The sequence below is a fragment of the Aethalodelphis obliquidens genome, unplaced genomic scaffold (assembly GCF_003676395.1).
Source record: "Aethalodelphis obliquidens isolate GAN/ISIS:26980383/991018 unplaced genomic scaffold, ASM367639v1 scaffold26, whole genome shotgun sequence".
NCBI classification, from domain to species: domain Eukaryota; kingdom Metazoa; phylum Chordata; class Mammalia; order Artiodactyla; family Delphinidae; genus Aethalodelphis; species Aethalodelphis obliquidens.
The window spans coordinates 12,540,529-12,556,344 of record NW_020837970.1 but is presented as its reverse complement, the minus strand read 5'-3'; the positions used below and the strand labels follow the sequence as shown (position 1 = coordinate 12,556,344).

At 47.9% G+C, this 15,816-nt stretch overlaps 1 protein-coding gene across 1 annotated transcript in view; it reads right to left on the bottom strand.

Moving 5' to 3' along the window:
• Positions 1 to 1,811: 1,811 nt before the first annotated feature.
• SLC24A1 (solute carrier family 24 member 1) overlaps positions 1,812 to 15,816 on the bottom strand; it is a 40,683-nt gene continuing 26,678 nt past the window's right edge. The window contains exons 6-12 of the mRNA XM_027123366.1: positions 14,506 to 14,614; positions 10,204 to 10,290; positions 9,037 to 9,128; positions 6,342 to 7,067; positions 5,516 to 5,605; positions 4,254 to 4,420; positions 1,812 to 3,317 (exon numbers count right to left, since the gene is read on the bottom strand). Coding sequence (XP_026979167.1) covers positions 3,068 to 3,317; positions 4,254 to 4,420; positions 5,516 to 5,605; positions 6,342 to 7,067; positions 9,037 to 9,128; positions 10,204 to 10,290; positions 14,506 to 14,614 — 1,521 coding nt within the window. The 3' untranslated portion in view covers positions 1,812 to 3,067. The remainder of the gene's footprint in view (positions 3,318 to 4,253; positions 4,421 to 5,515; positions 5,606 to 6,341; positions 7,068 to 9,036; positions 9,129 to 10,203; positions 10,291 to 14,505; positions 14,615 to 15,816) is intronic.

Sequence of the window (15,816 nt, the reverse complement as noted above, 5' to 3'; positions counted from 1 at the left end):
GAAGAGTTTTACATTTTTATAAATTTGGCCCAAACCTATCACCAGGGCCTTCAAGGAAATGCAGCCTCAAGGGGAATGAAGGAGAAATCATCTGTGCAGCCACTTCCTTCCAATTTAGACACTCACGTAGGACAGTTCTAACTTTCTTGCTGAATGAAAGACCTAGAATTTGTCCCATGTAACTAGCTACACAGAACATCTTGCTCATCAAATGAGAGGACCAGCTAACCATTATCTTGACATTTTAAGATGGTACTTTACCTCTAAAACAGCACAATTTTGGGCTTCCCTGGTGGTGCAGTGGTTGAGAGTCTGCCGATGCAGGGGACATGGGTTCGTACCCCGGTCCGGGAAGATCCCACATGCCACGGAACGGCTGGGCCCGTGAGCCATGGCCGGGGAGCCTGCGCGTCCGGAGCCTGTGCTCCGCAACGGGAGAGGCCACAACAGTGAGAGGCCCGCGTACCGCAAGAAAAAAAAAAAGCACAATTTTAATAAATTGTAGATTTATAATGGATTGCAAAATTTTTTATTTCATGCATAACAAATTGATCTTTTAGAAGTTACGTAAGTTTTCCATCTCCCTGAAATCTCCTTTCTCCCCACCAGCTGCTCATCCATCAAGACCCAGCCTTCATTTTTGTTTTTGACTCTTTTCTACATAGTGTGAAGTCAGAACTTCCTTTCTAGGCAAAGAGGAATGCCAGAAATTTAGCAAACGGATCAGAAAAATGATATTCAACCATTAGAGTCGATTTTAATCATCAAATGGCAGCCTAGCACTTTACCTTTACAGGATGTTTCACCGTCCATCACTCCTCATAAGTCGTTCTGGGGAAGAGCACCAGCTCCCAGGCTGTCAGTGAGGAGGTGACATCCTCGAGACCAGCTGAGGTTGGTGGCAGATACCAGATTGGTGCCCAGAGTGTTGGTATTGGGATCTCCCTTCCATAGGCACTGCTCTCTCCTCCTGTTCTTAGGCCATGGCATATGGAGACCAGGCAGTGCGGCAGCATCAGGAATGAGGATAACTAATGTAAGAATATGGAATGTGAACATGATCCCATATTCTTCATCAGTCTTCTCTCGAGCATTCTGACTAAATAACCGAAAGATATGGACGAACACGTCCATTTTTGTAAAATATCATTGGGACTCACAATTTATTGAAATTTAGTGAAAGTCATTTCCAAAGAATGTGAGTCCTGGAGTGAGGCCATGAATTAAATTAACCAGCCCGTCTTAAAAGATGGATTATGGACTGAAGTACTTTGAACACAGCCTTTCAAAACCAAAATGTTTGGTTTTTTTCCCACATCACACTTGTCCTGCTATCTTCCAGTCTTCAGTGAATCCTCTCTCATGTTTCTAATTAAAGCGATATTTACCATCCTAAACTACATTCACCTCAGCTCCTTTTGCTTTGTAACCACCACACTGTTTCATTTTTAATGTGCCCCTTAACCTGATGCCAGTAAAAGCAGCAAGCAGTGGTATTTAATATACAAGCACTTCAACTTCCACCTGAAATGTTTAACCACACAATTTTTAAAAACACAGGTGTCGGGTTTCCCTAGTGGCGCAGTGGTTAAGAATCCACCTGCCAATACAGGGCACATGGGTTCGAGCCCTGGTCTGGGAAGATCCAACATGCCGCGGAGCAACTAAGCCTGTGGGCCACAACTACTGAGCCTGCACTCTAGAGCCCACATTCCACAACTACTGAAGCCCACGCGCCTAGAGCCCGTGCTCCTCAACAAGAGAAGCCACCGCAATGAGACGCCCGCACACCGCAACAAAGAGTAGCTCCCACTCACCACAACTAGAGCAAGCCCGCATGCAGCAACGAAGACCTAACGCAGCCAAAATTAAATTAATTAAATAATTTTTTTAAAAACACACAGGTGTCCTTTACATCAGCTACCGTGGAAGTAGTAATACTCTTTTCCTTACCATCTTGTCATTGTTTGAGCATTTTTGGAATTTCTCCTTTGTAATCGCCTTAATATCCACTTGTAAGCTACACAAGAAATCAATCTTCTTGTTTTATAATCCTATCGAGGATGACATACAAAAATAGCATTGCCCCACTGGATCTTTTACTTTGTAAACCAGATTTGGCTCTCCTGACTTTAGACTCTTTTTAAAAATTACTTTGTTTCTCACTCACTAGTGCAGCTGTCACTGTTGGGTGAGAATATGAGAGGGGAGGGGCACAGAGCCAGGACAGCTTTGTTAGAATGTCTAATCCCTCAAGGTGACCCACCTGATGGAGACAACACTAACTTGGATTTCCTAATAAATACATGTTTTTAAATAGCCCTCAGAGTAGTTCTCCTTCCCTAATACCCACATCTTCCAATTGAAGGGCAAATTATAATTTCTTGAGCTGCTTATTTTAATTTGACTTTTCAGAAATACAACGAGAGCATATGTAGTCCTCCTTTTTAAGCTATAAAATATTGGTACACATTTTACTGGACTACAGTGTGTAATGATAATTGATTCTTGTTATACTTTTTTTCCTATAGACTTTGCTCCTTTAAACTCACCAGTAACTGAACCTGTAATGAATACAAATCTGATAGAACCACATGTTTTGAACAGAAAAAGAGGAGACAGTAAACTGCAGCATGTGCTGGGGGCAGGGGCCAGGAGGGTGAGATGGAGACCACACCTGCATCTTTTGCATCAGCAGCCCTTCAGGAATAATCAGGGAACTGTGAACATGGGAGCTTATCTGATTGCTAAGGTACCTGTCCCAACCCTCACTCCCAAATATCTCATTTTAGAAAATCCTCTGACTTGGGTCCTTCTGCTGGCCTCCATGTGTTAGCTGTCTGCATCAGGGGTGGTAGGAGCTCCACCCCTCCAAAGAGTCCTAATCCACAATGAGCTGCAGGTGTTTTCCAAGGATAAACTTCAGTCCCGATCACATCCACATCAGAGGCTCCTGCCCACTCAGTTCACTCTCCTGGATCTTGTTCATTCTTTAATGTAACAAGTGGTACAGTAACTTCTGGCATGGTTTTCTGATCCGTGTCCATTTTGAGCAACAGTGACTGACTTAGACAGACACAGGACAGGATATGATTCGATCTTCTAACATCACACTGATTATCAGGAATACAAAGTACAGGAGGAACATGGTAAAGCCCAGGATCTTGTTCATTCTCCATTTGCATAATGCAATTGAAGAGATCACAAACAGGAGCATGAGAAAAAGCAAAACAATGGCACAAAACAAGCCATTGCTACTGACAGGAACAGGCTGTAATCCATTGATAAAAGAGAAAAGCATCCAAGGAAGGGGCAGGCTGCAAGATGGAAGAAACAGTGTGAATATTCTTAATGTTTATAATCATGCCATATACTTAACAGTATTTTACAATTTACAAAGCACTCATTTTTACACAAACCTGTGAAACAGAGCAGAAAACATTCATTTCACAGGTGAGAAAACTAAGGTTCAGGGAATTATGTGCCCAAGTACTCACAGCTGATAACTGGGAGAGGCTAAGATTAAAACAGGCTTTCTGGTTCTGAGTTTGTTTTCGTCATACTTCATGACTTCTGTATGACTAACCTAAATTGGTAGATGTGTGACTCTCTAAATCAGAATAAGGCCTAGCTCAGGATAACATTCCCTTACATTCGTTAGTGATCAGGGCTCTCCTATGCCTTCTTACCTGCCCCACCCTGCAAGCACACACATATACAAATTAAGGAAACCAAAGCCACCACCCACATCCAGAACATGATTGGGGAAATGAAAATACCGCGGACACTCTGCTCTGACAAGGTTGGGAGGAGCGGGGTAAGCAAACCCATACAGGAGTAAGCAGCATTTGTTTGTTTATACAAAATGCTTTTAGAACCTCTGAGCCAGCAGGGGTCCAAATGCAAAGAAGCAAGAATGTCAGGAAGTAAGACTGAGTCACTGCTTCTTCCAACCCCACCTCCTCCACCTTGGGGGTCAGTGAGCAGAGCGTTTGTATTTGGTAATGGAATTTAATGGACTTCATTTTTCAATTCATCTATAAATTCTAGTCAGTTACATTTCAGGCAGCATTTTAGTTCTGTTATCCTATCTGGCTGTGATGAATGAAGGGAGGATACTTTGTTGCCTGGCAGAAGCTAATAACATAAATGCCCTTTTATTCCATGTATGGAGCAAAAAACCAGCAGACAGAGCCAACACAGTGTTTGCCAGTCATACATATCATGCCCTAGAAAGCAACTTTGCCACTCACCCCACGGTGATATCAAATATGTTACTGCCCACAGAGCTTGACACGGCCATGTCTCCCAGGCCTTTCCGAGCGACAATCACACTGGTGATGAGGTCAGGAATTGATGTGCCTGCTGCTAGGATTGTCAAGCCCATAATCTCTTCAGAAATCCCTATTGTTTCACCAACCTGGTAAATAGTAACAGTAATGAGAAACCAAGTGAAAAATCTGAGGCTCTTCAAAGCACCAACCACATACTACTTTGTGCAAAACCAACACCTTCCACAGAGTTCACGTTCCCTTGGCCTGAGTGAGGTAGGGTCACAGCAGAACTAACAGCTGGGGAGATGGGCCATGGAGAGAAAGAACAGGACCCCTGCTCAAGGCTTCAGGGAATGATGCTGCTCTTTTCTAAACTGGAGTAAAAGTCCACCTATGATACCACTTACTGTCATTCCAACTACAACACCTCTACCTTCCCAAAAGAACTGCTCCTCCAAAGGCCTCTTGGTGTCAAGTTTCCATTTCCAGAACCACGGACACCTGCTATGTGCCAGGAACTTTTTAGAGGCTGGAGGTAGAAGTATGAGCAGTACAACACTGACCCTACTCTCAGCTTGAAAGAGAGAAGCATGTAAATAATAATACAGGGACTTCCCTGCTGGTCCAGTGGTTAAGGATCCGCCTTCCAATGCAGGGGATGTGGGTTCAATCCCTGGTCGGGGACCTAAGATCCCACTTGCCACGGGGCAACTAAGCCCCTGCGCCACAACTAGAGAGCCTGTGTGCCTCAACAAAAGATCCCGTGTGCTGCAACTAAGACCCATGCAGCCAAATAAATAAATATTTAAAATAATAATAATAATACAGCTCTGTGCTTAAGTGCAATATTCTAGGTAGAACAGCAAAGCCATTAAGCACTCAGAAGACTGATTAAACGCCAGAAAGGAGGCAACACTGAGCTTGCTCTCACGAGTGTGTATGATGTCACCAGGTGGAGAGAAGTGTGGGATACAGAACAGAGGAAGCAGGGGATAATGCTAAGAAGGAATGGTCAACTAGATCAGGTTGTGAAGGGCCTTCTGTCACACTACAAGACAGAAGAGCCACACCTGAAAAGCACTACATTCCCTGGAATATAAAGTCTACTTTTTAGCCTTTACAATGTATAAACTACAAATTCACTTGGTCCTCGCTATTCCCTGGGTACCAGAAATTCACCCTGAAGGGAAAAAGTCCTTTTGACCTGCTAATGCGGGATTTAGTTCCTGCCGCACACTCACCTGGTGAGCCCACCACACCATGAGGTATGAGAACATGGCTATCCACATGATGGATCCCAGGAAGGTGATAACAAAAAATTTCCTAGCCTCCTGTTTGAAAAGGAAGAGAAATAAGTTGCAGAGGCTAAAGGTCTCTGGCCCTTCTGAGGGAGCCCCAGTATCAGTGAAGAGATCTGCTGGAGGAGTCATGGAGAGGATGTGGAGAAGTTTGAGCTTCCATCTCTGTCTCCAGTGAGGACCTTGAGAAGGATGGGGTTGGTGGCCCACAGGGGAGTCCACACAGGAGGGGGTTCAGCAGTTGCCAAACTGAAGAGAGCTACCTGCTTGCCCTGGAACCAGATCAATCTAGGTACCTGGTTTGGCTTCAGCAACCTCTCCCCACCCCACCCCTCTCTGGACCCAGAGACAGAATATGGTTCCCCTTTGGGTGGAGTATGTTAGTCAGACCTTTCCTTATAAACAGGAATACTGGGTAGAAACAGCACTTATCACCCTGGGGTTTCACAATATCCCTGTGCAATGTGGAGGGTGTGCAGTGGCATCATTCCCATATTAAAATCAAGAAACTGAGAATTCGAGGAGGGGTTAGTTCACGTTGCTTATAGCGATGGAAACAAGCACATTCTGAGGCCTCCCAAGCCCATCAGTGTGTCCCCTTAGGTGCATGGTCCCCACTAGAGCTGCAGATTCCATCCCAGATCCTCTCTGTAGTTGAGCCCTGTCAAGCTGGTTTGTCCTGTCCCTTCCGTCCTCTTGAGGGGGAGTGCTGAGAGACCCCACAGCCTCCCTGGGGACAGATAGCTTGGGGACAGCTGGGCAAACTCACCAGTCTCCGGACGTCGGGCACCGTCAGCCACAGTGGGAACACAATGGGCAGAAGAAAGAGGTAAATGGCTTGCTTCTGCCTGGTCTCAGGCCATTCCAGGGACAAAGGCTCCTCCTCCTGCTCCTCCTGCTCCTCCTGCTCCTCCTCCTCCTCTCCCTCCTCCTCCTCCTCCTCTTCGTCTTCACTCTCACCTCCATCACCTTCCTCTTCACCATCTATACCTTTCTCATCTTCTTTGGCTTCATCTTGATTTTCAGCGTTCAATTCCTGCTCTCCAGTTTCACCTTCATCACCTTTCATTTCACCATCTTCTCCTGCTTGGATTTCACCTTCACCTTCATCATCTCCTTTCCTTTCTGCCTGGAGGTCACCTTCATCACCTTTCATTTCACTATCTTCTCCTGCTTGGATTTCACCTTCATCATCTCCTTTCCTTTCTGCCTGGAGGTCACCTTCATCACCTTTCATTTCACCATCTTCTCCTGCTTGGATTTCACCTTCACCTTCATCATCTCCTTTCCTTTCTGCCTGGATGTCACCTTCACTTTCATTCTCTCCTTTCCTTTCTGCCTGGATGTCACCTTCACTTTCATTCTCTCCTTTTTCTTCACCTTCACCTTCTGGTTGAGCTTCACCTCCACTTTGCTCTCCATTTTCACCTTCACCAGGAGTTTTAACCTCATTATCTGTCCTTTCACCTGTGCTCTCAGCTTCAGCCACATCTCCCTGCAATCCAAAGCCAACAGATTAATGGGAAATAACTGCCCTGCTTGTTTCTCCCCACAGTTTTTCCCCACATTTTTTGTTGTTCTCAGAATGTATCTAAGAGCTTGAGTATGAGGAAGAAACTAGTGCAATCATTCAGCAAAATTCCCTTCACAACACTCCTACCCAGTGGTGGTCTGGTCTTTATTTGATCATTTCTAGGGATGGAGAACTCACCACCTAAAGCAGCTTCTGTCATCTTGACAACTCTGATTGGTTTGAAGTCATATTTATACCAAAGTTCTACCTCCTGTGTATAGGTTTACTCTTGGGAGCCATACATAACACTCTTCCATGAGACAGCTCTCTTCCCTGGGTTAAAGATTCCCAGATCCTTCTATGGTTCCCCCATACTATGGCCTAAAGCCTCCTCTCCTTCTTGGTGAACTCATTCTAGTTAGCTTATATCCCACGAGGAGGCTTCTAAAACAACACAGAACACTTCACAGAGTCAAACAGGGTTATCACCCCCCTTATTTTAGATACTGTGCTTCCATTAATGTTGCCTAAAATGACATGGTATCTTTTGGTGGTTACATCACATTGCTGAGTCCATTAAAACTCCTCAACTGCTCTATTACCTTATATGTGTAAAATGATGATGACGAGGAGGATACCTATTTTCTGAGGGTATTTATGTGCCAGGCATCATGCTAAGTGGTATAATAATAATCATAACAACTAGCACTTAGTATGTTTCATGAATCAATTAATTTATGATATAGGCAGAACTAAATCCATCTGACAGATGAAGAAACTAAGGTACAGAGTAGTTAAATAACTTGCTTATGGTCCACACAGTTTGTAAGTGATGAAGCTGGGATTGGAATATGGACAGTCCAACTCTTGGCCTCTTAACCACCAAGCTACCCTGCTCTGCAAATGCCAGGGCCGAATGAGATCTTTGGTTCCCAAACCTGGTAGCCTGAGAGCTTATTAGAAATACAGATTTCTTTGCCCCCCCGAACCAACTGAAGTATAATCTCTAGGACCGGAAGCCAGGAATCTCTTTTAATATGCTCACAAGTGCTTCTAATAAATTCATCTATAGACCGGTGTGTGGGAACCATGGACTGACTCCACTCACTCTGAAAGCCATTGATTCTGAGGGTCCTCAGATTAGGCTCCTAAATGACCTATAACAATGTGCTGGTCCAATCCCTTGAGCAAATGACCTGGGCTGTGTGCTCATAGAGTACGTCATCCATAACAAATTTCATGACACTGCCAACCCCCAACACTGCCCAATGATTCTCAACTCTGCTGCACATTAAAATCACCTAGAGGATTTTAAAACATTCATGCCCAAGGACCCAACCCAGATATCCTGACTTAACTGGTTGAAAGTGGGCCCTGGGCAGTTTTTAAAGCTTCCCCAAATTATTCTAATATGCAACCAGGGTTCAGAGCACCCAATGAAGAAGTCAAATATTAATATCCATGAGGCCTGTGCTTTCAGTTGGAAATGAAGAGTGAGAAGACTTGAGTCTGAAATAATTTCTGCCCTCCCTTCCCCACCCTCATCAGGAGAGAAGGCTTCTTGGAGGAAACAACAAGTCATTTAAATTGATAGGTACAGGAGTGTCTGCCCAGCCTGCACCCTCTTCTCTGAAAACTGTCACTGCTAATAGCCCCTGACGGGTAGCTCCCTTCTCCCACACTGGAGTCAAAGCACGCCACCTCTCCCTGCCACAGCTGATTGGACATAGGTTGGCAACACATTCTCATACATATTATCTTACTCATACTAAGGTATTAGTGAATTAACTGGCCCCATGAGGTATTTGATCTTCAAAGAAAGGGCAATGCTTACACCAGAGGAATGAACCTCAAATAGCATTTCCAATCTTCAGGAAGGACTGATTTTTGATTGGCAAATCCTTCCCTGGGCCTCTCAAATTCCACCACCTGGGAAGAGGCTTGTGCCTACCTGACTGCCAGGATCTTCCTCCTGATCTCCCTTGACGTCTGGAGCAGGGGCTGGTGTGACCGTGACCTCAGGGAGCTTGGCTGGCTCCTCCTCTTTAAAGGATAAACATGGGATAGGTCAGAAGAGTGTGCCAGGTTCTGAGGGCAGCTGGCAGAGACTGGTGTGAGTGGTTACAGGGCTACTGGACTTGTCCACTTCAGGGTCACAGAAGGTTTGGGGAATTTCTTGTTAACAGGAAAAGGAAAATGATGTGATGTGAATTGTTACTGTCCTGTCCACAGAGATGTCTGCAGATGACAGGACAGCTGGGAAGTGGCTCTCCTTGCTCTCCCTGTATTCAGACATTTCCATCCTGGCAATGTAGCCAAGGATACTGTGAACAGCTTAAAAGAGAGGGCAAAGCCCCAGCTCTCAGCGCCTGACCCTTCCCCCTGCATGAGAGGAGCCTGATGATTTCAAAGGCAGCAGCTAGGGAGTCTTGGAATAGGACTGCAGGAGAGGGAGAACTGGAAAGTCTGGAGGTCTAGGTTTAGGTACAGGCTTTCTCACTTCTTGGCTATATATCTTTGGGCAAGTCACTTGACCTCTCTGAGCCTCAGTTTCCTTGTCTATAGAATGGGAACAATGACTGCTGCTCTACCTCCCTCCCTCCGAAGCTGCTGGGTGGATCAGGCAGGCCTGGTGTGCTGTGCAGAGCCCACTGGGCAGTAGCTGTCTCACTACCGTGTCCCAGCTGCCACACGGATGCTGGATGTTTTCATCACCAGACCCCCGATGGCCCTCCCTCACTGGGGTTACTGGTCTCAGACCAATTCCCTAGCAGCACTGTGTAGAAGTGACAGGAAGAAGAAATAGAGTCCAATAGAATCTCATTTGGGACAAGATTTAGCAAAAAAGAAATAGAAGTTCAATAACCCCTGCCAGGCCTTGCCTACCCCATGTGAGGAGAGTGCGGAGGGAGCTGTACAGGGCCACCCCCGGGCCTGCAGCCACGCCAGAAGGGGAGCACCCTGGAAGGAGGAGGCCGGAGTGCAGCAGGGAGGAGGGGAGCACCAGCTCATCACTCCAGCTGACTGGCTCAGAGAGACCAGGAGGCCGCCCAGTCCCTGGCTGACAGGAGGGAGGAAGGTGGCAGGAGAAAACCCACTGGTCTCACCATCCTCTCACCTTCTGGTTTGCTCTCTGCTTTGGCCTGAGGCTTGGCTTTGGCCTCCTGATTCAAGCTCTCCTCCTCCTTGTCCTTGGAGGGCCGGGCTGTGAATGAGAAAGGAAACACATCTTATCCAAGACCACAGTATCCCTGCTACACCATTCAGTTAGGTTGGTCAGCTGACAGAGCAGCTGAAGTAGGTGGAAAGAGGCTGGCCTGGAAGTTCCAACATCTGGACTCTGGTCCTCCTAGGCTTGTTCATGGTGCCCAATTCCCAAACTTCTGCCTTAAATTCCCTACATTGTCACTAACTGGCTATGACCTTAGGTTGGCCACTTAGGCTAGTCACTTCCCCTCTCTAGGCCTACTTCCGATAAAATGACATGGTTTACTTTATTTGGGGGCAACAAATAGGATTTATTTCCTTTATGAACTCAAGTGACGGCTGCTTGAGTGCTGAATTGAGAATTCTGGTCCAAGCTTGGTAGGAGAGTACCATGATTCATCGGTGATATCTGCAATGGGCAGGGAATGAAGAAATAATGGCAGGGAGATATTTTTGCCATCTGTGGACGAGATTGTCTGTAAGGTCCTTTGCAGCTTAATTTCTATGAATTTACTAGAAGCTTTGCTATGGCTCCAGGGGAACTACTGGTGGCCATGTTCATGAGCCTCCCCTCTCCAGTGGGAAAGGGGAAATAGCTGCTCACCAAGTTCCCTGCCACTCTCCTTTGGACTCCAGACACCTGCAGCCCAAGCAGAGTCTCCTTCGAGATCCCCGTATACACTCTGTGCCTTGCTGGCAGTCCACAGAGCATCATGCACAGAATAGTGCTGCCCTGATTTCCAGAAAAGAGAAATGGGGAAGTCAACTCTCTTTCAATATGACTATGTTCCAGGCAACAAGCAAAGTGCTGTACATGTGTAATTTCAAGCTGAGAGGCACAGAGATTGAAGTGCAGGAGCTCACGAGCGTCCTCCTCACAGCTGTGCAGTCCGTAAGGGTAAGAGCAAAGTGGAGCCATGGGGTCTATTCTGGGTTCCAGGCTGGCTCTGCCCTGTGAGTGCTGGGTGACCTTGGGAAGCCTGTGTACCCTCTCTACGCCTCAGTGTCCCCTCTCTAAAAAGGCAGTAATATGATAGAGCACTGATGTGGGAGTCCATGAGACAAAATAAATAAATACTTTAACTGCTGCAATTAAATATTGCTAAGTTAGCATGGATTCTGGAGCTAGATGCCTCGGTTTGAATCCTAGTTCTGCCACTTGCTAGCTTTGGATCCAGCTGGGTGACCCTCTGTACCTCAGATTCTTCACCTACAAAATCTTACGGAGTGACTTCCCTGGTGGCACAGTGGTTAAGAATCTGCCTGCCAATGCAGGGGACACGGGTTCGAGCCCTGGTCCGGGAAGATCCCACATGCCGCGGAGTAACTAAGCCCATGTGCCACAACCACTGAGGCTGCGCTCTAGAACCCGTGAGCCACAACTACCGAGCCCGTGTGCTGCAACTACTGAAGCCCACATCCCTAGAGCCCGTGCTCTGCAACGAGAGAAGCTACCGCAATGAGAAGCCCGCGCACCACAATGAAGAGTAGCCCCCGCTCACCGCAACTAGAGAAAGCCCACGCGTAGCAAGGAAGACCCAATGCAGCCCAAAAAAAAAAAAAAAAAAAAAAATCTTACAGAGTTGTTGAAGGAATAAATGAATTTATATATGTATGTGCTTAAGCCAGTGCCTGGCACCTAGAAAATACTACATAAGTTTTAGCTATGACGACAATGATGAGTTGACGATAGTAGTTGAGAGCAGCTGTTCTACCCAGGAAGCAACTCTGCACTGCTGAGGCCCAGCATTCCAGAGGGTTTGAGTTAGAAGGGACCCTGAAGATCCCCTAGTCCATAATACAGACAAACTGTGAAGGTTTGGGAATCAAACTCTGCCTGGGTCCAGGATGGGCAGGACACAAAAGCAGGTCTGGAGTTTCCTTCTCTCAACCTGTCTCCTAAACAATCAGGCTGGTTGATCTGCAGCTGCCTCTGGCAACAGGCTCCATCCTGCAGAGCCATCACTCTGGCAAGTGTGGTCCCTCGAAGTGTCCTGGTGGGCCCGCTCAGCGGGTCCCGTCAGAACTGAGATGTCAGGTGGTGGGCACTCCACTGCCTAACCTCATGCAGACTGCTCCAGTGCCCCCTTGGCACTGATCAAGCACTGCAGTCTTCTGTTGAACAACGCATAGCTTTTTGAAGGGCTCCCCTGGTTCCAGTCCTGGTGCTGAGAATACCTGCTGACTGTTGGCTGGAGGAGCTGGCAAGAAAACCAAGTTCCCCTCTTTCCTTCTCCTTCCTCATCGCACGCCTTAACCTCTCATTTCCCATGCCACCGAGGAAAGCAGGTCCGCTGAAGGGCCTCTCTCTGTTTGTTTCTATCTCTGTCTCTTTCTTTGTCTCTCTCATATACACACGCACATGTGTGAGTGAAATCACCAGAAGAAGCATGGGATTCTGGAGAGGTAAAGCCCCTACCCAGGGTAAGAGTTCAGACCATGGATCAGCTCTGTGGAGAGAGTTCATTGCTTGGAAAGGGTGGAAACATCTGGATAGCCATCTGGAAAGAGCATACGGAAACACAAACATGTATCTGCAAAGTGTTGGGAACAAAGGCCTTCATCCCAACCCTGCCTGCTCCCAGCCCTTCCTGGATGGAATCTCAGGGTGCAGGATCAGGGCCAGCTTCTCTGAGCGGGACTGCATCCCAGGCACACAAGCAATCATTCCCTGGGAGGGCCATTCCATACCCATCGCACACCCACACAGGGTACCAAGCATGCTTGTCTTCCTGGGGATAATTGCCACTGGCTCCCCCAGCACTTGTTTCCTCACATGGCCTCTCAACTCTCAGCGCGGCCAGATCATCTCCTTAGTATCAATCTCCTCTGACCTCAGCCTGGCCTGGACATGGCCTGGACATCACATAATCCTGTTAGGACAAGCCAGCAGATGGCTGCTGCTCATGGAAGTGGCCCAGGCAGGGGGCCCTGCAGTCCCACCCAGGAGAAGGTCTTTATCTTTAAGACTTTGCTGAGTCAGTGATTCCACGAGGAGGGCCAGGCCTAACCCAGGGATACAGCTTCCTTCACTGTGCCCAGGCCAGATACGCCCCCAGCACTGATCACCCACAGGCTGTCCAGTGCTGCAGACTCCACTCTTGAAACCCCAGGGGTACTGTTTTTCTGGAGCTGACAGGGGGGTGGCCTCTCCCAATGTCTGCGGAAGCTCCTCGTGAGGATTTTCTAGGGAAGGTTTGATCACCTCGTCTTTGACCATATGCTTGTTTTAAACAACCAACAACCCAGTATCATATGTGAAGAAGATGCTTCAGGGCCTGAGAAATTCTGAGGTCCCTAAAATTTGTCCCTGGGGCTCATGGATCAGTCTCTGGTGTCATATTCGGCTCGGTCCTCAGCCTCCTGCCCAGCTGCACTCCAACTCCCTGGCTTCCGCCCAAAGGCCAACCTTTCCTTGATGGGCCTCATGCTGGCGCTCCAGTTCTGCAGCAGTGTCCCAGAGACAGAGGTGCCCAAGGAGAAGAGAAGCGTACCTGAGGATGCCCTTTAGGGGCCTGCGAAGCCTGTTGGAGGTAGCTCTCTGGGGAAGCGGGGCAGAAGGCAGGTCTCCGTAAAGTGGGTGGTGAGGATCTCAGCTATCTCCATCATTTGTCAACTTGGGCATCAGCTCCCACTACACTTTGGACCCTCACCTGGTGGCCCCCAGGGTGTCCTTTGGGATACCTGGCTTGGGGAGGGGTCAGCAGGCTTCCTAGGACTCTGGAGCTGAATACAGAGCAAAGGGAGGCACCATCCAGAGCTTCCAGCTGTGGGGCCCCGCAGGTGATGCCCCGAGAAGCAGCCCTGGCCACACTATCTTGCTGGAGACTCTGTGGGACACTGGGGCTGACGCATGGGGGTGGGCTCTGCAGGAAAGTCACGGAGGGCAGCCCCAACATAGACCAGTGCATGGCACATGACACTCATGGCCTCACTCACGGCAGATGAACCCTTTCATTTTACAGGAGGGACACGGAGACAGGGAGGTAGTGGGATGTGGATACCTAAGGACCTTAGCTCCTCCGGGCCCTCTCCTGGTGGGTCTTCCCAGACTGCCTGCCTCTACCACCCTCTCTCTTCTGCTAACTCTCTTCCCACTCCCACCCTCACTCCACCTGCTGCCTCTCAGTTTTGCAAGTCCCAGTTCTTGTTCAGCAGCAGGAGGGAAGGAGTGGACAGGGAGACCACGCAGGTCTGGGCAGACCTTGCTTACCTTCCCCCAGAGTGTCCAGGCTGCGGAAAATGAGCTGGTAGATGGTGCTGCGGATGGTGCTGTTGTGCAGAGAGGCCAAGCTGCTCCCTTGGGTCAGCATGGACGCGAGCTAAGCAGGAGAGAGCGGCACAGGCCTCAGTGGGCCTCTGCCCGAGCCGGGGGAGGAGCCGCACGGGGGCCTCACTAACCCTCCTCCCTCCTATAAAGATCAGGCCAGAAGCACAGGAGCCTTATCCTGGCACCCCGTCTTCCTTCACCTCAACAGGACAGTTACAGTGCTTTCTTTCTCAGCCTCCCCTCAACTCTTCCATGACTGGCTAATTCTACATACCAAGTCATTCCCCAAGCTCTTTGACAGGGAGCAGACAACGTGTATTAAAGACACCACATTACCGAGGGTTTGTCCATCCCTGCGAGTACATCCTCAAAGAAACACTCTCACCCATACACCTCACAGACAGCCCCACGGTGCATGGGCACAGCCCCTTACAGTCCACAAAGAGCATCATGGTGCTTTATCTCTGCCCCACCCCCAGACATAAGCAAGGCTTTGATCCCCACCTACAGAAAAAGAAATGAAAACTCAACAAGGCTGGGTGGCTTATCCAAGGTCGTAAATGAAGGAGTCAAGACTAGCACCCAGGTCTTCTGATTCCAGCCCTTTCTTTTCTACCCACATGCTCAAGAGACCTTCACGGGCACACACATACACACATCTGTATGTGCAGACACACGGATGTGACACACATTCATTCACAGTGCTAAAAAAGAGACAACAGGTCCAAAATGGAGTCACTTGTACTCTGCCCACATCACCAAACCGAAACATAAAATACCTAACTGCAGTTTCAGCCCCTCCCGGGAACAGACTCTTAACCAGTCAGTTTGGAATTAACTGGTTAGCACACTAGTGAGGTAATCTACTCGACAGACCCCTGCTGTCCCCCAAAGGAAGGTGACCTTGCCTGAAACAACCTGGAACTCCTTTCTATTTGCTAGATGGGATGCTGGCCAATTCATGAATTGTTGAATAAAGCTGATTTGATTTTTAAACTTAGCTGAATTTTTTTTTTTTTTAATTACGATAGCGACACACATAGAAACATCATCTGACTTAACAAGGGAACATCCAAAGTCAGACAAACTGCTTGCTTGGTCCCTCCCTCCCTACCAACCAACCCTCTGGATCTGAACTCTTCTGCCATCTAGTGGCTATGGTAACACAATACTTCACAACAGGCCTACAGATTTTCATAGGATGCGGGAGGTTTCATGCAGACCCTGGCATCTTCTCTCTAAGGTCCCCACTTC